The sequence below is a fragment of the Peromyscus eremicus genome, chromosome 12 (genome assembly GCF_949786415.1).
Source record: "Peromyscus eremicus chromosome 12, PerEre_H2_v1, whole genome shotgun sequence".
Lineage (NCBI taxonomy): Eukaryota > Metazoa > Chordata > Mammalia > Rodentia > Cricetidae > Peromyscus > Peromyscus eremicus.
In genome coordinates, this window is record NC_081428.1 from 80,183,496 (window position 1) to 80,206,627 (window position 23,132).

Here is a 23,132-nt window from a genome sequence, read left to right on the forward strand (position 1 = left end):
AAACCAGACTCTAATTTTAGGAAATTACAGAAGGGTCAACATTGTGCTTAAACTTTAAAACAGGTTCAAAAGAACCCAGCACAGCACATGACTACTGCAAGGTATGCACAGCCTTGACCGTGTGCAACACACTGACCTGGAAGCCCATGCAAACTCAGACAGGCTTCCAGCTGCTTCACGCTCGGCAGCAAACAGCTCCGCACCGACCGAACCGCACCGGCCCTTCGGGCAAACCCGTGCTCAGGCACCATAGTCAGGACAAGGTGAGATTTGGAAACGAACTCATTTTGAGACATGCCCTTGTGTTTATACTGAAGTTTAAGATGGCCTTCAGGGCTGTGCGGCATAGAAAAGGTGAGTGGTCCTCCCTTCCCCTCCCACCCGCCCTGCCATGGGGAGCACAGTAACACACTTCCCACGAAGCCCACAGTCCACTGTTTGGGTTCACAGCACCGCTGGACACAGGGGAAGGAAAGAGAACAGTTCAAATATTTTCCTCAAGTAAAAAGCCAAAACATGACAATAAAATTTTGAAAATAGGATCCGGGACAATCAAGAGCAGGAGACATAAACGGTATTTTACGTAAACGTGTGCTTTTTTCTCACACGGCAGTATCTACACCACCATGTGCAGATGGATATTCTGACTTTCAAAAGTGTCTGGTTGCAATAAAATTTGCATAAGAAGAATTTGTTCTGATCAACCCCAGAAGAACATGATATTTCAAATAGACAAGCAGGTGACATTAAGAAGTAAAAGAATATTCCCAAGAGATATCAGATCCCAAAGATTTGTCAGAAAACCACCGTGGCTCAGGTTTTACATTGTGTTGTGTTGTGTTTTATATTGTTACGCTGTACTGTGTTGTGTTGCATTGTATTGTGTTATATTGTGTTGTTGTGTTGTATTATATTGTATTGCGGCCTGTTAGGACACTGGCTCTGTGTTGTATTACATTGTGTTGTGTTGTGATACTGTGGATCCAGTTTTAGTCTATTCTGTATAGTATTACATTGTGTTGTGTTGTGTTGTGTTGTGGTGGTGTGATACCGTGGCTCCGGTTTTAGTCTATTCTGTATAGTAGTGTTGTGTTGTGTTATTGTGGTGGTGTGATACCGTGGCTCCAGTTTTAGTCTGCTCTGTATTATATTTCATTGTGTTGTGCTGGGATACAAGATCAGGTTTACTCTAGTCTGTACTGTGTCGAGGTATAAGTCTTCTAGGAAAGCAACTGCTTCTCTTCAGGGTTGTGTTCAAATTCTCATTTTATATCTTAAATGTCACAAGGCGAAAAAAATCCTAGATTTTAAAGTAAAACCTTTGTTTTGTTTTGTTTTTTAAAGATATCAAATAGTTATCCCAAAAAGGACTTTAATTGCTTTGTCATTTCTCAGAAAAAGTTATGGACACACTTGAGACTTAAAATCTTGGTTAGGTAAGAAAACTATATTCCACATTGAGTGGGATTACACTGGTACCTAACAATCCTTCAAAAAGTAACAAGAGTGCCAGTTTCCCACAGAAGCCCATCCACACGGTCCAAGCCTTGCTCCAGGCAAGCAAGCATTCGATAAGGTCCAGATTGCAAGCTGTCATCTCTCTCACTGTGCAAGTGTTAGTCAGAAGCCGATTCCACGCGGCTGTACTTACCATCTAGAGTGCATGTTGCGTCTAAGTATTTCTAAAGTGCCTATGAATACAATTATACAAATCAGCACTATAATATCAGGATTATAGAGAAATTCTTTCATAGAACATAGAACAGAATAGGCCTAGAATTGAAGTTAAGCTATACATTTTTTTATATTCCTTTCAGCTGATTTCAGAATGCAAGCATAGAGAAGTAATTCTGGCTTAATCGTATTTTAGACAGTTACTGATATGAACAGTGTTAGGAGAATAAAACCAAAAACCTCTTGGTTTGTGCTTATTTAGAAAAGGCTGTTTTGAGATCCAAGAATGCAAGGGAACGTGTCCAATTATATAAAACAGCAAGTGAAGCTTAGTGAGTTTAATTATAAAGAGATTGTGCAAATATTTAATGGGATCATCAATTGTTATTAAATGCAAAAATTCCATTCACAATTGTGGCAAATCTGAATGGCAGTCGGGGTTTTAAAAATAGGACCCTGGGCAAAAGTCACAGGTGTTACTGATAAAGGGCCCAAGCCCAACACCCGGCCAAGCTCCAGAACGGGGGCTCTGACCATGTGTTTTCATGGCCTTGGAGCCCGGGTTGTAGACTCCAGCTAGTTTAGTGCTTGTGGCGGTGGGCCCATAGCAGAAAGTATTGGAAAGGTGTGGGGAAGCAGCTCTCCTGTTTGCCTGCCTCTCCACCTGGGAATCTGACATTGCCCATCGCCCACCTGAAGATGGCCGGGTGCTGCCTTCACAGCCCTGAGTGCAGGATGAGGGATACGTGGCTCATGGTATTTGGTGTGCACGCCAGTGAGGATGCACAAACCTCAGGCAGGGCTCCCCAGATGTCCCCAGGCCATCCCAGGCCAGCAGCATGACTCCAGCCACGTTGTGGCTGCTCCCAACTGTCCTCCCCTGTGCCTGCTGGTCCTTCTTGGTTTGAGTCCTCACATTTCAGTGAGTGGGGCTTTTTGCTACATTCTCATCTAGTGCAGGAAGTTTTAATAATGCTTTTCAAAGGAAGCCACATACTCTGCCTTCTGAACGCTATGGATGTTTCCGGCTTGTCAGCCTAAAGAAGGTTCTAGTAATAAGTCACTGGAACTCCAAATCCAGTGGGGAAAGCAGATTCCTCCTTGAGTACACAGTGAAGAACCCCAAATGCAGGACAGCATGGCGAGCCTCTCCTCTTGAGTACCCAGTAATGAGAGGGAGGGATGTGGGAGACGCCGACAGCGAGGAGGCCACGGTGCCTGCTCAGACCGCCAGGCTGGGGTGCCCTGCTGCCCTGTGACTCTCCTCATGTGTTAAAACTCTCAAGTTTGCACTGTGCCTCACAGATAGACTCGGGGAAATGGCAGATAATGAGATCACGTGAGAACGCCCAATATATAGCAAATTAGGAACAGAGTTTTGAAGAAAGCTACGTAAGAAAGGATTACTCACTATTTTGTGTGTGTGAAAGAACACACACAGTGTGTGTGGATCCCAGCGTAGTGAAGTGGAGAAGTGTTACAGAAAACATCTTCCTGACTCAGCAGTGAGCTAGTCAACTGTTTGCATTTGCATAAAATGCATGCATCATACAAAATTCTAGTCCGTTTCTCATCTAAGCCATTCTAATGCTTCATACAACCAAACGAAGCAGAATTAATCAAACCTATTAGATTCATTCCTAATCCCTAAAGGACTTGTCTTTTAGCATTTCCATGCTAACTAAAACTATTGTGTTTTTTTTTTTCCTTAAGATGTCTGATGTGCTGCCTCCTAAATATAATACCTACAAAACTGAAATGCTTCTCCCTGATCTGCAGACAGTCAAGAAGAGGGCAGTGGATGCTGTGGGACCCACCCAGGGCCAGCTCAGTCACTGTAGCAACTTTCTGAGCTAGCCTAGGTCAAGTCCACCTCTCCTTCCCCTGGTTCCAAGAGCCTCCTGGGTGCCATGAGCCGCATGACTTGTGTCCCATAATTCAATGTGTCCCCTTCACCGTGAGAACCAGGTCTGAGCCCTCCTGGATCCCTACTACCCTGCTGCATGTATGTTCACAGCTAAAGCTGGGCTAGACACAAACTGGAGAGACCCATCTCGCTTCACAGTCACAGAAGCTATGACACAGCCATCACCAGGGGTCAAGGGGACCTCCAGGGACCTCCTAGAAGTAGCTCCTGAGGCTACTCTTGTCCTGAGCCATTGAGGGTGGCAGGCAGAAGGAGGAAGTGCCAGCAACACTGTTTCCTGAAGTGAGCTGCTTCCCTACCCGAAACCAACTGAACAGAGGTGTCACGTGACATGCCAAAGAGAAGCTGGGCAACAGCCTTCACCACAAAGGATGAGCTACCGGTAAAATAGGGTCACCTCCACTCTGGGAAGCTCCTCCATGTGACCCATGATTCTCTGTGGTCACCACCACTCTCAAAGTTCTCAGTGAAATTAAGGCTGGGTCACAGCTCATGACACCAGATGCTACATAGAAAGCAAGATACAAAAGAAAACGATGTCATAGCTACAAGGTAATTTTAAGGGTAACACTAATTAGCAGCCCCCTGGACTGCTACGGTTGGTAATAGGGCTTGGAAAATGCCAAGAGTGTTGGAAAAGGACACATCAAATCAAAGTCCAGAAGCTCAGGGTGGATCCCGGCCGCAGTGCCCAGCTGACTACACAGTGGTTTCCATGGTTTCGATCACTTCCAGATCCGACTGCGATGGGGACAGAAGGGTGCACTCATCGGGTTCCCAGCTGCTCTCAGGGCTGTAATCTTCCTCGGAACTCAGCTCTGCCCCTTCTTCTGTGTCCTCGTCACAGGATTCCACATAGTGAGCCCCAATTGCGTTGATCCCCGAGTCCTCAGAACTGGAAGGGGAGGAGCAGTGACCCAGTTTCGGAGTGTCACCCTCTTTAGAAATTAAGGCATCATGTGCAGAGACCTCCTCAGGGCTCATCTTCTGGGAATGGGGCGCCTGCTGCTTCTGCACATAGCACATCTTCCCATTGATGCATTTAACCTGATAGTTGTCAATGAAGAGATCGGAAATCATACAGTACCTTGGCGAGTCAGGGGGAAGCGGAGGCTGGAAGACAGATGCAAATTTCAAAAAGTGTTCGGTGAGCGAGACTGAGATCTGAATGGTGTTCATGGGCTCTCGCGGCCTTGCGGGGATCTCCGTGCTTGGGAGCTGCTCCACGGGGGTCATAGGCTGATAGACATATTTGCCTGTGGGACACACAAGACACAGCTGAAATCCAAGCCCACTGCACAAACTGTTCGCATAGGTGCAACATCAAGACGGAAGCAGTTAACGACATCATCACCCGGCACTGTCATATCCACTTCAGACCCAGTGTGGCACAGTCATTCCCATGCCAGAAACCCAAAATACGTTCTGAAATTTAACTTAGGAGGTACTCTCATAGAATGCCTACCCAGCATGTGTGGGGCCTTGGGTTCAACCACCAATACTACAAAAAACATTGAGCGGCCCCCATGGGTCTGGAGTGGACGGACAGTCCTGTGGCCCTCCCTCTTAAATGATTCACCCATCACACTGGACACAGTGCCCAGAAACAGCATGGAAAACACAAGCTGAAAAGAAAACAATGTACTACAGAACTTTGACTTCCTTTTTATCTCTAACAATAGGTTAATACATGTTGATACGTTTAAAAAATCTAGAGGTACTTCAGTGTGCCACCAAAACTACGGGGGACCTTCCCTTTCTAGCTTTCAGTGTTTTGACTTTGTTACTAGGGATGGAACCTGGAGGTGAGCATGTGCCTGCCACAGAGCTAGACCCGAGGCCCTAGGTGAGATGTTCGAGTCAGTATACACACATTTATTGAGTAGGTAGATAGGAGCTTACTAGGCTGTCCTGACCACCCTGCGCAGCTGGCGAAGGTGGAATCTCTCTAAAGACCCAAAGTGAATCACGTGGCATAAGGAGGAGGTGCCTCCCAGACACCAATGCCACGGCCCCTTCCTAACCCAAACCAGGCAGATGCACACAGGGCAGCTGAGCGGCTCATCTTTAGCTCTTCTCCTCTGCCCTCAGCCCTCAGCTGCTCCTCAGAGTGAAGACTTGTCTGAAGGAAACTAATGTGTCCTTTTCCATGCTCTCTTTACTTTCATATATTTGGGAAGTCTTTCAAGAGCCAAATGCTAAGGAAACCGATTAAAACCATGCAGTTTGTAAGTCTACAATAATTATAATGATTATACTATTATTACTAGAGATAGGGTTTCACTATGTAGCCCTGACTGTCCTAGAACTCACTCTGTAGACCAGGCTGGCCTCAAACTCACAGATAGTCACCTGCCTCTACCTCCCAAGTGCTGGGATTAAAGGTGTGCGCCACCATATACCCTTGTAATTCTAAAATATTTCAAAATACAAAGCTAAAAGTAAGAGGGGTCTGGGAAGATGTCTCATGACAAAAGCACTTGCAAGGAAACCCTGATGGCCCAGGTCCGGATTCCCAGAACCCATGGAAAAGCAGGTGTCACGGCGTGTGTGTATCTCACACTTCTACAGTGAGAAGTGAGGCAGAGGGAGGAGACACTCCCAGGAGCTTAAGGCCGGGTGACCTAGAGTACACAGGACACAGCAAACAAGGGAGAGCCTTCCTCAAACAAGCCGGTGATGGACACCCAAGGTTGTCCTCTGACCTCCATGTGTGGGTGGGTGATGGTACACACACACACACACACACACACACACAATCATATATATGTATATATATACACACATATATATCTCCATCCATCTCCATCCATCTATCTCTATCCATCCACCCATCATCCATTTATCTATCATATCTATTTTAAATGCTAAAGTAGGGGAAGCCCTGAAAACTCAAGAGACAGAAGCCACTGCTCTGCACATCCCTGTGTTCTTCCTATTTGGATGAGTGGATTTACTCAGGCTGGGTTTCATCCTTTGCACACATTATGGCAGCTTTTAAGCCTTAGTGCCACTGGGATTTGGGGACAGATCATCCTTTTCTGGGGTTGTCCTGTGCACTGCAGGAAAGCTAGCCTGGTCTCTGCCATTCATTCATTTGATGTCAGAACAGCTCCTCCCTAGACCATAAAAAAATCCAGAGATTGTCCAATACCCCAAGGGGCAGCCCTCTTCTAGTAGAGGATGGAGGGTTTATGGTACCTCTCCTTGTAAGCATCTCATTGCAAGGAAGTCACTCATGTTTTGTGTCTTGGTCAGACTGGGAGTCCTCACATGGAATTATCTTCATTAGGAAGACTATCTCAGGTTTCATAATGTTAAGACGTGGAAGAGCAGCAACTACATGTAGGACCATGTCCCACCCTCTTCCCGTTCCCTCCTTTGTGAGCTTCCTCATGCTTTGGTTTCTCTCCTCTTGGTTCTCCCGCCTTCCTGCTTCTGGGCTCCTCTCCTCCAAAGCTCTGTTTTCCCTTCTTGAAGTATGGCACTTAGTAAGAATGCTGGGCCCCCCACATTCATGTGTTAAAGTTCCGATGACCAACCTGATCTTCAGGAGAAATAAGCAGATCTATGTGAGATGGTAAGAGTGGACCCAGTGGGCTTCATGTCCTTAAGAAGAGGAGGAACCCAGAGCCTGTTCTCTCTTCAGCTCTGTGACCAGGATGAGTGTCCTCAACGGACACTGCATCTACTGCCCACTCATGTACATGTACACCCCCTCCACGTACCACATACCACACAAACACCCACACACATCACACACCCACACACATCACACACCCACACACGCATCACCATATACACAACACATACATCACCACACCCCCACACGTACATCACACCATACACACACATCACCTCACGCACATCACACCATATGCACACACAGTCTGTTGGTGTCTTGCTCCAGCATCTGCCATAGTGCTTTGAGACAGGGTCTCTCAATGTTTTAGTTAGGCTAGCTGGCTGGCAAATAAGCTTTCCGGATCTGCCTGTCTTCAGCCCTCTACCTCCCAATACCAGGACTACAGGCACATCCAGGCATGCCCAGCTTGTTCCCGTGGGCCCTGGAGATTCAAACTCGGGTGCTCATCTTCCACGGCAAGTGCTCAGTCTGTGGCATTGTACTCCAGCGGGCTGAACTGACCTAACCGTGCAGTAAAGGGAGAGACCAGCTGGGAGATGCACTGTGCTTCAGAGCACAGCCCGCCTCACTCTGAACTAGGCAAAGTCTGTGATCTGGGAACACAGATGGTAAAGACAAAGGATGGTTAAAGAGGCAGCAGCTCCGAGACAGATTATCACACAACACTGCATTGTGTGACTGCTTTACAGAAACAGAGAAAGTACATTTGGAGGCGCGGCACGGTGGTAAATCGCCTGCAGAGCAGGCACATGGCCCTGGCCTCCGTCTCCAGCACCACAATAAATAAGTTAAAAAAAAAAAAGAATTCAAATACCTCATAGGAAAGTCCTGGCTTAAAGAAGAGCAGACGGAGAATCAAGCATCTCAGAATGTCCCTTCTGGACATACACAGAAGTGCTCGAGGCAGCAACTCAGGGAGCAGTGTCTCCACACCTCTGTGCATACAGTGTTATTCGGGCTATTTACAACAGCCCAGAGATAGAAGCCAGAGAAGTGTTCATCATCAGACAGATAATAGAAGCGAAGTGTGCACGTGCAATGAACACTAGCGTGCCAAACCAACATGGGTGGCTCCGGAGGTCACTGTGCCAAGGGAAATAAGCCAGTCGCAGCAATGAACACTCCGTAATTCCACACACGTGAGGTGCCCAGAGCAGTCAAATCCATACAGACGGAAAGCATAACATGTTTTTGGGAGATAGGGCATGAGAAGGAACTATTGCAAGTAACTTCAGTTTATAGGACGCAAAGTTGTGTGAAGATACATGCTGGAGGCAGCTGGTCAAAATGAATGTCACTCAACATGTATATGAAAAAGTATCCAATGACACCCGTCACTGGGGACACACAAATCAAGGACAAGAATCAGAATGGCTGTTATCAAAGGAGGGAAAAATAGCCAACGCTGGTGAGGCTGTTGAAAAGCAGGATCTCTCACACTCCTAAGAAGGATGAAAATTAAAACAATTACTGTGAAGACCGTGTGAAGGTTACTCAAAAAACTGAAATAAGGCATATTAGTCAGCCATGGAAGAGTGCAATGGACAGTGTAATGTTGAGTAAAATAAGAAAGGCATAGAAAGATGATATGGCACGGTCTCTATTATATGTGCAAGGTGAAAAAGTTGATTTCATAGAAGCAGAGACTATTAGTAGTAGTAGCAGAGACATTACTAGCGGTAGCAGGAAACTGGAAAGCACAGGATGGTGGGCAGAGAGAGGATTGCTAATGAGTGATACTGGATAGCAGTGATTTCTGATGTTCAAGGTACAGTAATTATGGTTGACAACAATTGACTTCAAAATAGCTAATGGAATTCTCAGACAAAAAAAACATGTCTGAAGTATCAGATGTCAGTCACTCTCTCTGATTAGCACACTGAAATGTCACACTGCACTCCATAAATTTAAAATAGATTTAAAAGCTGACCAGAAAACGGAAGATAATTTTTTTAGTAATTTTTAAAAAGATATCCATTTAAAACAATGAAACTAATTAAAACATGAGACATGATTAAACAAACAAACAAAAAAAAGCAACTGTGACCATCAGGTGGGAAATGTATTTCAGACATCTCACTTCTTTTGGGAGGAATCTCCTTCAACATTTTCAGCCATTTCTTGAAGATCAATCAAAACCACTAAGCAACTCCCATGAGTCTTTGGAAGTCTCTATTGATAACATTTCTGACTTGGGCAATATAACACCTCAAGGAAACACGTAGACGTACATAGGAGATTTGTGTCATCTTGCATAAATAGAAGCAAGAGAGCGCCACACTGTCAGGCTAGCTGATGTATGAAAGGCAATCATTCAGAGCAAGGCAACAGTCTCCTTCCTTCTCAGGGGCTCATCTGAGCTGGTGCAGGCTGTCAGTGGACCACCCACCTCACCTAACACTCCCTGTGTAGCACCTTGTGATTACACAGCAGAAACAGTTTTTTGAACCTGTTTCTTTTTTACAAAGGGAAGAAAAAACGAAACCAAACTGAAACAGTGAAACAAATCCATCCAGTAAGCCACACGTGTTTCCATGCCCCGTCAGTCAGCTCCTGCTCCTGGTTACGTTTTGTTCCTTTGTTTTATAGCCATACATTTGATAACTTTAAAAAATAATCCTCTAGGAAGAAAAATAAGCATTTTGCATTTACAGATAACTTTGTGTCTGTTAAATGTGTGTCGCCCTTAACATGTGAAACACACGGCTCTCAGGAGTGCCGAGTAATTTTAAAATTAGTCCAAGTAAAATATAGTTAGGAACGTAAATCTGCACAGGAAAGCCAGGATGGTCTGAGGCAGACTGTACCCAGCTCAGGCCCTTGCTTTTCATCAAATCACAACTGTTTATGTTAGGCTGGGGATATTCAATATTTGGAAGGAAATGCTATCTAGTAATTGTTACAGTGTGGACCAGCTACTGAGTAGAGAAGTGAATCGCACACTAGAAGTGAATGGACACAGCGTTCCAGGAGCCTGACTCTCCACCCTGCCCACGACAGTGTATATTCTAGCATTACTGTCCTCTGCCCAAGGAGCATGCTACAGTTCACACTTTGCAGCTATGCTGAAACCCTAATCAGGAACGTGAATGTAAGCAAGACTCTAGATTCTTCATTTACCGCCCATGTCATCTTTAGTGGATCCCATAATGAAGTAAGTCCCTGGTGGGACAGACCAGCTGGAGCATGGCATATCTACTCACTGAATAAGTACTTAGCAAATGGCCACTGTCTTGACTAAGTCACATGACACAGGAGAAAGACAAAACAAAGTGGTGTTTCTGGAAACATTTGGATTGAGACAGAATGCAAAAAAAAAGTAAAACCAAATCAGGGCGTTGTAAAACACAGGAACATGGAGGGGTGCTGCAGAGGCTGAGGAACGGGATCTGGGCTCCAGGGAAGCTCTGTCAAGGCTCAGGTGACTGCGCAAGCAGACTACTCCACACTGGTTTTGGAGCCAGGGTGAGGCAGTTCAGTGTGGGGTTCAGACACGAGGACTGTAGCTGGATGGGTCCTGGAGTGCAAGACCAGGGCACCCAGTGTGGCTACCACAGTGAACTGTGGCGGTCTCGGAGAGGAAGGACACACAGAGAAGTGAAAATGTGTGCTAATGAACCAGAAGCAAGTGAGAGGGAAGAAGAGGCTGTAACAGACATCGGGCTGTGATGTTCTCACCGAAGTGGTGGTGTGAAAGAAACAGGAGGACATGCCCACAGGAAGGTGGCCGCCACAGGGGGTGACGTAAAGTCTGGAGTAGAGGACATCCCAGAGTCCCAGTGCTCTTCATCTGCTTTTGGGTCTCGTGAAGTTAATATCCTCGCCTTCAGTTTTCCGCAGTGCACATGTGGTTAAGATATTTACCTCAGACAGGTTGAAGGACTAACATGAAAATGTCTCCAAGCCTCAGCTGAGTGCCCAGAGCACTGTAAATCCACTATTCTTGTTTATAGAGGGTGGCACTGCCCACCTTACCAGGCCACCCTTTGGCCAGCCTCAGACCTCTGCTACACCCTATGCAGAGTCCTCCAACCGACTGACTCAGTGCTGTGACACCCCACTTTCTTCACCTGTGACCCACACCACTTTCACACTAATCAAGTGACACTGAACTGTGTGCCAGGCACTGGGGACATGGGGCCTTTAGGACAAGGCTATGACTGGCCTCTGAGTCACTGCGCATTCAGTTCAGGAAGAATCCCACTCAACAGGGCATCACAGGAAAAGACACATACTTACAGACTATTAAGAATGGTGAGCACAGAATGATAGGAAGGCCCAGCCACACCCTACTACACTTACAACGCTGATTGGCCGTGTAGCCAGGGACAACACCAGGGAGGCAGAATTCAGTGCATGTCACCTCAGGACAGGGCCAAAAGGGCAGAGGAGGCCTACGGTGACTGGATTAAAAGGGTGGTGGAGGCCAGACAAGGCAGACCGAGGGAGATGCTGGCAGCCGGAGAGCCGATTCTAAGGAGAAGCGATCCTCCCATCCGCCTTTGTCTTCCTCCATCTCTGATTCTCTCACTGAAGGCCACAGGCAAATCCAACCAAAAACTCCAAGCAGGTGTCAGCTGTGGAACTGCACCTTTCTCCAGGATCCAACTCCCTTGTGACTTTCAGTCAACTAGGTTTGAGACCAATGGCGGAGGGGGAAGCAGGCATGCAAAGCAACCTGCATAGGGCACACTCCTTAACCATGGACTTCGGCCATCCCCGCCGCTCTGGACCACATCTTGATTCCTCTCAAGTGCAGCACCCAGCGAAGCCTGCCAAAGCCAAACATGGAGGAGCTGCCCAGCTCACACAGGAATTCCCTGCAGCCAACCGACAGGGACGGTGAAGCCCTAGACTCTCCGGACTATGTCGAGGCTTTGGAGAAGCCTACGGGATTTAAGGGAGCTATATGGCAAACACTCATGGGGTGGGTTCAGGGAGAGCAGAAGTAGACAGCACATCCCACTCCCAAACATCCACACACACTGCAGCAGAGGGAAGCAATGAGCTGTGGCTACAAACTATATATAGGGTTCAGAGAAAAGCAGAGCGCCAGAGAGGGCTCCTCAGAAAACACAGCCTGCAAACTGAAGGAAATCGAAGGGCTGAGGAAGGGAATGTCAATGCCTTATGCCGAAGCCTCCAGTGTGGGAGTGTGGGTAAGCAAGGGATGGTGAGAAGCAGCCTGGCTGGAGCAGTGGACTCTCCTGTGACCAAGACCAGCATTATCACCCAGATTACTAAGAGCAAAGCTCTTCCTTGTCATGAAAGCCGGGGTACCAAAAAGCCATTCTGCTGGATAAATCGGCACAACAGAACCCTTTGAACACACAGACATGGGCAAATCCAGTTAGAAGAGACCCCATTTGGGATGAGTTCAGAATCATTGACCTATGTAAGTCTAGCTGAACAGACTGAATATGGGTGGTGCAGAGTGAGAACTCTTTGGTTTCTAGCTTCTTTTAGGTAGCTATGCAGGGTGGTTATAACTGTCAACTTGACATAACCCAGACTCTCTTAGGAAGATGTTTGTGTTTGTTTTTCCAGATAGGTTTTCTTTGTGTAACAGTCCTGGCTGTCCTGGAACTCGAATTGTAGACTGGGCTGAACTCAAACTCAAAGATCTACCTGCCTCTGCTTCCTGAGTGCTGGGACTAAGGGTGTGTGCCACCACCACTGGGCAGGAAGAAAATCTTACTTAAGGAATTATGTAGATCAAGTTGGCCTGTAGGGGATTATCTTGATAGTTAACTGACCCCACCCACTGTGGGTGACACCATTCCCTAGGCTGGTCACTGAATTGTATATGAGTGAAGAAAGCTAGCCAAGTGACAAGCAGGTAACACAGGCACGTTAGTTTTTCTCTGCTCTTGACTGTGGATGTGAAGTGACTGGCTGCTTGAGATCCTGCCCTGACTTCCCTTCAGTGAGAGACTGTAACCTGGAATTGTAAGCCAAACAAATACCTTCCTTCCCCAAGTTGCTTTTGGTTAGGATATTTTATCACGGCAAGAGAAATGAAGCCAGCAGAGTAGACAAATGGGGTTTGTGTAGGGACGATGTCGACTTCTTTCCACTGAAGTCCCACTTCCCTGCAGAACTGGAGGAAGAGTGTAGAGGCTAGGAAACAGCCGAGGGAGTCCCTTCTGCAGTCTGGCCCACTGGGGTTGACACCATGTCCAGAGAAAGGTCCGCTGGTAGGGCAGTTTGCAGTGTAGGAAGACACACTCAGAGGGAGGGAGAGGGGATAACCAGGGTGAGAAAAGCTGTGTGTGCACGTGTGCGTTGAGTGTGTATGATGTTAGGAATACTAAAATCGGAAGGCACTGTCTCCAATCTTTCTAAAATAATATGCCTCCACCTTATAGACGTTTTCTAAGATCATTCCTGCCTCCTACCTTCTCTTCAAAACCTCTCCCCAGAGCCCGAGTCACCAAACTGGACAGCAGATTCCTAGAACTGCAGTTTGAAAAATCCATTTAGAAACAAAAATAAATGCCCGCAGTGGGGAGCAAAGCCGAAACAGCCTGGCGATCCTGGGGTGGCTCTCTCCCAGGCCACCAGCACAAGGCTGTAGACCCACAGACCTCCCGCGACGTTACCTGAAGCCACTCATTCGACAGACAGATACCTCTGACATGCTAAAGCAAGGGAACAGGCACAAGACATGTGCCATGCTTCTCCACTGATCTGGGGATGAAAAGTGCAGATTCACAAGGAAACGACACTAACTTACATGGGCTGATTCAGGGACAGTGAAACCTCCAGTGTCTGCACTTAACGTGGCTCAGCAGGGGCCTTAGGATGTGTACTGCATTTTAAATATCACCTGTAAAAGGCTATTGTTTATAGACAACATGTCTGTCCGTTATTCACAGGCCTCATTTCCAAAACTATACAAAGTAATATAGTATTCTGGAACTGTATATTGTAAAAATCGGGCTGGAGAGATGGCTCAGCAGCTGAGAGCACTTGTTACTCTTGCAAAGGACCTGGTTTTTTTTTTTGGTTTTTTTTTTTTTTTTGGTTTTTCGAGACAGGGTTTCTCTGTGTAGCTTTGCGCCTTTCCTGGAACTCACTTGGTAGCCCAGGCTGGCCTCGAACTCACAGAGATCCGCCTGGCTCTGCCTCCCGAGTGCTGGGATTAAAGGCGTGCGCCACCACCGCCCGGCTAGGACCTGGTTTTATTCCTAGCTCCCACATGGTGGTTCTCATCCACCTGCAATTCCCGATCCATGGGATCCGTGCCCTCTTCTGACCTCTCCAGGCATGAAGCATGTTTGTGGTGCATACATCATGTCCTCTGCTAACCGTCACAGGCATGAAGCATGCATGTGGTGCACATACATACATGCAGGCAAACACTCCATACACATAAAATAAAATGAACACATCTAATTTAAACATTTAAATATTAAATAAATTTTTAAATTTAAAAGCCATAATATTAGTACACACTCTATCAATGAGATATATTTTAAAACCAAACTATTACCATTTATGCACATAAATTACATAGTCTTTAATTAAATAAAACATTTATCATGTTGTATTTTGTTTTCAATCAAATGCAATAATTACCTGAATTTTTCTCTTACAACCTATAGTTAGGTTAGCCAATTTAAAAATTGGGTGCTACTGGAGACATCCCAAGAATTAGGGGCAAGAAGTAACAAATAGTGTCTACTTCACTATCCATTTAACCAGTACTTCATGAGGACAAAGAAGCCCACACAGATGCACCAAAAGCCAGCGTGATTGGGTCTCTGTCCAAGGACATCTTCCTCATGCAGCTATGCAGTCAAGGGCGTCTTCCTCATGCAGCTATGCAGTCAAGGGCGTCTTCCTCATGCAGCTATGCAGTCAAGGGCGTCTTCCTCATGTAGCTATGCAGTCAAGAACATCTTCCTCATGCAGCTATACAGTCAAGAACGTCTTCCTCATGCAGCTATGCAGTCAAGGGCGTCTTCCTCATGCAGCTATACAGTCAAGGGCGTCTTCCTCATGCAGCTATACAGTCAAGGGCGTCTTCCTCATGCAGTTACGCAGTCACTGCACAGTGGACGTGAAATGAGAAAGAACGGTTTGGACTACAGGGAGACTACAGATGCACAGGGGTCGATGTGTGGACTCTTAGACACAATAGACAGAATTCTCTGAAGCACATGTTCTTTCCCACAATGTGACACTTTCTCAGAAAGTGCTAGATGGTGACTGCAGGACTAGACACTCCTCTGCTGATGTCAGGGCTCTGGCAGAAATACCGCAGCCATGTTCCTGGGACACGTGGTTCCTTAGCAACCTAACAGCTAACCTGGTCTAGCAGCGGCCCTCCCAAGACTCTCTCCAGTGGAAACCAGTATGCCCAAGGCCTGCTGTCCACACCAATCCTTTACTGCCCCTGTACGGTCCACCCCCACCTGCACAGGCTGCAGACCTGCACAGCAAAGCTGCAACTTTCTTTGCACCTATGCCAGGGTTAAACTTAACTGTCTCAAAGCCTGACTACAGCCTCAGGAAGGGAACCTCCTTCCAAGTTCGTCCTTCCTGTGACATTATCCTAGTGTCCCTTGGAACCATCGATGACTTCCTCATATAGTGTAGTCTCTTCTTAGGCTGCTGAATAATCCTTTTGTTATATGAGATGTCCTCTTCATTCAGTCTGTGGTCTCTGTCCCTTGATTGGAAGCGAACTGTTCAATGACCATGAAAGGGTAGGTTTCTAGCAGGTGGTCATTTTCTGTCTACTAAGAAACACAACAGTTTAGGCTGGAAATGTGGCTTGGTGATAGGCCTGGCATGTGTAAAGCCGTGGACTTGAACCCCAGCATTTTAAAACCAAACCAACAAAAAGAAACTTGCTAGTTTATACATTTGGAACCTATACTAATGATGGATTGAGTGTTATGCAGTAAGTACTAACTATTTTAGATGCTTAAAATTGGACAAGGTGATGTTAATAGTTTTAATAATTAAGTTAAATATTTATTAATGGGGCAAAAATTTAAGATAATGCATTCTAAAATCTGTATCTGTTAAGAACATGGCCTCTGCCTCTTGTATATTTCTCTATCAACAATTAATGACAAAAAAAATTTAAGAAAACCAAAGAAATCTTTATTGAATACACTTGACTATTCTCTCCCAAAACAATGTCATATAAAACTGCAAATGCTTCTGAAACAAGTGAGATTCTGGATTCATTCTTCACAGTTAGTGCGTGTATCTTTATCCAGAACGAAAAGTGTCAGCAGCATGCCCAAGTAACATTCTACGGCTTTCTGAATGGCAGCAGAGCGCCCTGTGGGCATAGGCTGCCAGACTCTTCTCACCAGAGTCTAGGATAGACCCAAGGGAGGACAGGAAGAAGCTGCCTGCTTCCCAAGCAGGGCCCACACGAAAGAGTGCACCCTGGTTTATCTGTGAGTCTCGACAACGGCAAAGGGAACAGCACTGAGTACATCCTAAGGAGGCAGTTGTCTCGGGTGGGTTTGTGAACCCAGTCTGTGCCGGGCCTGTGAAAATGCCTGATTATGGCAGTCTGCAGAGAGTTTTAGTCTCTGGATACAGCAGACGTGTGGAAACATGACCACAGGGATTTTCAAAACCAAGGGCTTTGTTTTGTTTTTTAATGTGTTCAAATGATCACTTGAAAATATAAGGAAAGTGGCATTACGGGAACAAATATGACAGTTGCAGAGAGGACAAAGTGTGCCACCAGGTGCATTTGCTCAGGATGTGCCTGGGCTAATCCGAGCCAATCACCCCGTCCCGGGGAGCAGTCTGACTACAAATGAGGCCCTAAGAGGTGTCATGCTGCTTTTCAAGGCAGCGGCAACGGAGGATTAAAAACTAAAGCACTGATGAAGAACCACACAGGACTCTGGGAGTTCTTGCAGCCATTGCTTCTAGATGGCAGGAGAGACCATAAGATAGATTCAAGCCGAGAGATTAATGGGGCCTTTGTTGTCTTGCTGGGTAAAAGTGGACCTCATTCTATTCAAAACCATTATCTTGTAGAGTCCACTGAGAAGGCTGATAACTCAGAAAAATCTATAGCGTTCTCATGAAACCTCAAAGGCTCACAAAACGTGATGGAGGCAAAAAGGACTCCCCCTCAAAGTAAACATTCTTGGAAACCCAACTAACTAGTCTTTTTGATGCTTGGTAGGTAATGATGGTTAATTTTATGTAAACTTGGAAAATGGTTTTGGACGCAATTAATATTCAAGCCAGTGAACTTGGGTAAGTAGCAGGCCTTCCACATGAACAGGCCACATCTAATCTGCTCAAGGGCAGAAGAGCAGGGAAACACTCGCTGGCTGCCAACACGGGGCTCTCCAGCAGCTCCCAACGCTTCCCGGGCAGGCTCTCCTGGGCGCCCTTGCTGCCCACACTGGTCAGTCTGCAGAATGAACCAATCCCTTCTCTCCTCCCTCTTCCTCTTGTTTCTCTGGAATACACAGACTCTCTTAGTTTCTGTTGCTGGGATAAAACACCACGACCAAAAGCATTTCCACTTACAACTCTCAGGTCACACTCAGGAACGCGAGGCCGGCACCGAAGCAGAGGCCACGGAGGAGCGCTGCTTACTGGCTTCCTCTTCATGGCTTGCTCAGTTATACATCCCAGGACCACTTTCCCAGGGTTGGCACCACCCTCAGTGGGTTAGGTCCTTACCCATAAATCATCAATCAAGAAAATACCCCATCGGCTTGCTTGTAGGCCAATCTTACGGCATCGTTCTCTCAACTGAGTTTCTTTTCTCTCAGATGAGTCCAGCCTGTGTCAAGTTGACAAAAGAACTAGCCGGCACACTGACCAATATACGGTGGGGCTGCAGTGACCAGCAAAGATAATAAGAAACAGAACCAAATATGAACTTTAACTTCATCAATGGCAAAAAATATGGCCAACTCTACTCCATTTTGAGACACGCCAAAGGAAGACTGTCTACAAAACAGGCCCCGTAACCAGCTGGAAGGGCAGCACTGAGCAACCCCAGTCGTCTTTCCCTGAAGAGCAAACGTGTGTTGTATGTTCTGAATTGACCGATTAAATTACCCAGCTAACTCTAGACAGCTCCCCTGTGCACAAAGGTGGATCCCTCCTTCCTTTAGTCCTTCCTTCTTGGACCAGGGACTGAACCGAGGGCTGTATGCTCGCTGCCCACGTGTCCTAGCGCTGTGCCACGGTCCTGGACTTCTTCCCCTTTGCTTCATCGCACTTAATTTTGAGCTAGGGCCTTGCTAAGCTACACAGGCTCCATGAAAACGTAATTGCCCTGCTTCAGCTTCCAGAGCTGTTTTGTGCCAAAATAATTTGAGATCAGGTATTGTACTGTCTCCAGTGTTTAGTTTCTCTGCACAGGACTTTTGTGGTTATACTGAAGTCTGTTCTGTTTCCATACAAATCTTAGGGTTTTATTGTTGCTCTTTGAAGAATGCCATTGGAAATCTGATGGGGCTTACATTGAATATGTAGACTGATTTTGGTAATTTGTAAATGTAAAATGGCCAATTTAGAAATATTAACCTTGCCAACCCATTGACCATGGGAGGTCTTATCATCATCTAAAGCAGTGGTTCTCAACCTTCCCAATGCTATGACCCTTTAAAGCAGTTCCTCATGCTGTGGTGACCCCCAACCATAAAATTACTTTCATTGCTACTTCATAACTATAGTTTTCCTATTGTTATGAGTCATAATATAATATCTGAAATACAGGAAATCTGATATGCAACCCCAAAGGCTGAGAACCACTGATCTAGACTTTTTCAATCTCTTCCTTTGATGCCCTAACATTTTCATTGTAGAGAGTTTTCACTCATTGTTTAGATTTATTCCTAGATAGTTTTTTAAAGCTTACAATCAAAAGGATGTTTTTCCAGATTTCTTTCTTGGCAAGTTTATTACTGATACATCCAGAAGTGACTAATTTTTACATCCTGATGGTGTATTCTGCTACTTTGCTGGAAATGTTTATCAGATCTCAGAGTCTTCTAGTGAGGCTTTAGGGTCTTTTGTGTACGGATCATGTCATCCCTTCCTTTCCTATCTGCATCCCTGTTATTTCTTAATCTTGTGTTATTGCTAAAGCTAAGTCTTCAAACAAATACTGACAACAGTGGAGAGTAGACACCCTTCCTTCTTGTTCCCAGAGTTCAGAGGAAATGCCCTCAGTCGCTCATACACACTGAGTATGCTGCCTGTTGCAAGGTCCTCCACAGCCTTCTGTGCTGAGACATTTTCCTTCTAGTGTTGTTTTCTTTAGCACTTCTATTATGAAGCACGTTGAACTTCGTCAAATGCCTGTGTCTATGGAGATGACCATGCAACTTCTGTCCTCATATCTATCTGTATGCTATATTACATTTATAAACCTGTATATGTTGACCCACCTTGCATACCTGGGATGAAATAAATTTGACCATGACATTTGTACCTCTTAACGTGTTCTTGAATTCAGTTTGTATTTTTTTTTGAGAATTTTTGCATCTCTGTTCACCAGGGAAATTAGGACACACGAGGACACACACACACACACACACACACACACACACACACACAAATACACATCCATTCATCTTTACCCAGTTTGGTATCAAGTCAATACTGGCTTCTCAGAATGAGACTGGTAGTGCCTTCACCTTTTTTGAGCTGTTTGAAAAAGCAGTGAGGTTAACTTTTCCTTAAAAGTTTGACAGCATTCAACAGTACAGCCTCCTGGTTCTGGGTTTTTCTTTGTTTGGGAGATTTCTTTTTTAACTAACTAAATTTATTTATTTTTATATCCCAATCGCAATTTCTCCTCCCTCCTCCCACCTCCTCTCTGTGACCCCCTCCCCACCAATCCACTTCTCATTTCTGTTCAGACAGAGGCAGGCCTCCCATGGGTGTCCACAAAGCATGGCATATCAAGTTGAGGTAGGACTAAGCTCCTCCCCTTGTATGAAGGGGCAACCCAGTATGAGAAACAGGTTCCCAAAAGCCTGCCAAAGTGTCAGGGACAGGCCCTGCTTTGGGAGGTTTTTTTAAATATTGCTTCAATCTCATTGCTAGTTATGGGTGTATTTACATTGTTTATAATCTCGACTTAATTTTAGAAGGTTATCCATGTTTAGGAATGTATTCATTCTTCTATTTTCTAGCTTTTTTGAATTAGGTTTCCTAGCGTTCCCTAGTATTTCACTGCAGTCTGTCGTAATATCCTTTAATTATCTCTGCTCTTCTTATTCAGGTCCTGTGCTTGTTTGAATGAAAATGGCCTCTATAGATTCTTGCTTGAATGTTGGGGCCTCACATAGTGGAACTGTTTGAAAAGGATTAGGAGGTGTGGCCTTGTTGGAGGAGGTGTGCCACTGCAGGCAGGCTTTGAGGTTTCAAAAGCCCACATCATTCCCAGTTAGCAACCCCACTCACCCTACCTCATGCTTATGGATCAGACATGAACTCTCAGCTACTGCTCCAGCACCATGCCTGCCAGCCTGTTGACATGCTCCCCGCCATGGTAGTCATAGACTGACTCTGAGCCCCTGGAACTGTGAGCCCCAATAAATATTTTCTTGTATAAGTTGCCTTGTCATGGTGTCTCTTCACAGCAATAGGAAAGTAAGATGGGCCTCCTCTTTCTTTTAGGTAGTTTGGGTAAAGATCTGTAACTTTGTTTATCTCGTCAAATAACCAACTCTTGGTTAACTGTATTACACTTTTAGTTTCTATTTCACTCATTTCTACTAGTCTTCATTACTTCTTTCCCCTACTGCATTTGGCCTGGCTTCTGGTTGAGGTGCATCCTGAGGTGACTTCCTAAGATGTTTAATGCACAGTTAGAGCTATCCACCCTCTCTGAGAACTTCTCAGCTAAGCCCAGAGGCTCTAGTGAGTTCTTTCATTTTCTTTTGACCCTAGGACATTGTTCATTCAAGAGTATAGTGTTCCGTATCCAAGTATCCATACCATTTCTTTGATTCCTCTTACTGTTGATTACTAGTTTTAGTCCACTATAATTTGATGATATAAGGAATTATTTCAGTTACTTTGTATCTATTAAGGCTTGCACTGTGGCCTATAATGTGATCAATCTTAGAGGAGAGTCTGCCGGCCACTGAGAAGAATGTGTATTCTGTACCTTTTAGATGGAATATTTTGTAGATATCTGTTAAAACCAATCTATGATCTATGTGATGGTTTAGCTCTGAGTTTTAGTTTGAAATACCTGTCTAAAGATGACAGCAGAGTACTGAAGTCTCCCACCAATGTTATCAGGACCTGTCTGACACATGCCATGCCTTTAGTGTTTATCTTATAAAGTTTAGCAGCCTCAGCACTCAGTGCACACATATTTAAAATAATTTCTTCCTCTTCCTCTTCCTCCTCCTCCTCCTCTTCCTCCTCCTCTTCCTCTCTTCTTTTTTGAGACAAGGTCTCTCTATTATGTAGCTCTGGCTGGAACTTGCTATGTAGACCAGGCTGGCCTTGAACTCACAGAGATCCACTTGCCTGGGATTAAAGGCGTGCACCACCACATCCAGCCTTACTGTAGTTACATCTTCTTGATGAATAGTTCCCTTTGTTAATATACAGTGGCCCTCTGAGGAACCAATAAGGACTTCAGTAGGGACTAAAGTAAAAACAGAACATTCCTTCAGACAAATTTGAAGAGAAAACTGATAGCCAGATCACTTGGGTTTTATTTTTTGTTTTTCTAACAACAAAAAGTATAATATACTTACAATAAATTTTTTGAAGAGCTTTTTCGATATTTGTTCTGATTGCTAGGATAAAATATCCCAATAACCTGTTGTCTCATGACTTGAGCATGCAGCAATGTCCTCTGAATGTCCTACATGTCCTGGCTTTACTCCTGTAATTTCACAAGTCTCCTTACATCCCTCATCTGCTCTGCTCCCCATCAGATTAGCCTTAATTCAGTTTGCAGAACACATGAAATCTTGCCTTTCAGGGACCATTGTTTTTGCTGGGGTTTCTGCCTCAAACATTCTCTCACCCTGGAGGCAGCCTCACTCTCCTCCCGGCCTCCCATGTGATACACTTCCAACTCCTCTTCTCGTCCTGCAAGCCCCTCCCCAACTACAGTATGATCTCTTCACAGGAACCTTGCCTGGACATCCTACCCAAAACAGGCTTCCTTATTTGTAGCAGAATCATGCTTATTTCCTTAGTTATAATCACAATCTTCAGTTGTGACGTGAGAATGTCTATAAAGGCAAGACCCAATAATAACTCTCTCCAAGAAGCCTACCTCAAACATGAAGACACCACCTACTGAGAGGTAAGGCTATAAACGAAATGTACCACAGATGTTATCCAAAAGAATGATGGAGTTACCAAATTAGCGTAAAACTAGTTTTAGAGCAAAGAATATTTTCCAAGAATTTAAAAAAAAAATCACATTGTTATGAAGGCCAAATGACCAGGAGATAAGCCTCTGTGCACGTGAAACCGAACAACAGAGCTTTGAGGTGCTTAAAGGAAAGTCAGATCTCCTCAGAACTACCTACAAACTCAACACAAACAAAATCAAAACCCAAACCCAGAATATGATTCTAACATACACACGGAAGGCGGTAGAACTTCAGTTAAAACAGCTTTGGAAAGAACACAGAGAGTTGTGTGTTCTCGGCCAGATGTACAGCGCCCAGCATTTGTTTCTTACTATGGCACGGATCCTAACACCAGACGTAGAGGGGTTGGCCACTTCCATAACTCTCATGACACTGCTTTACCCGTGGACACACCGTGCCATGCTAGTTATCACTGTAGCTCATGGGGCGCATAGCTGTGTGACACCGTCCACTGCTTCTCTACCCCAGCAGTCTGCACAGCACCTCCTGATACCATGAAAGCTGACCAGTAGCGAGT

General features: G+C 45.4%; 1 protein-coding gene across 1 annotated transcript in view; it reads right to left on the reverse strand.

The window, feature by feature from the left end:
- Positions 1-389: 389 nt before the first annotated feature.
- C12H3orf70 (chromosome 12 C3orf70 homolog) overlaps positions 390-23,132 on the reverse strand; it is a 43,061-nt gene continuing 20,318 nt past the window's right edge. Inside the window, exon 2 of the mRNA XM_059277413.1 lies at positions 390-4,857. Within this exon, the coding sequence (XP_059133396.1) occupies positions 4,301-4,857 (557 nt within the window). The 3' untranslated portion in view covers positions 390-4,300. The remainder of the gene's footprint in view (positions 4,858-23,132) is intronic.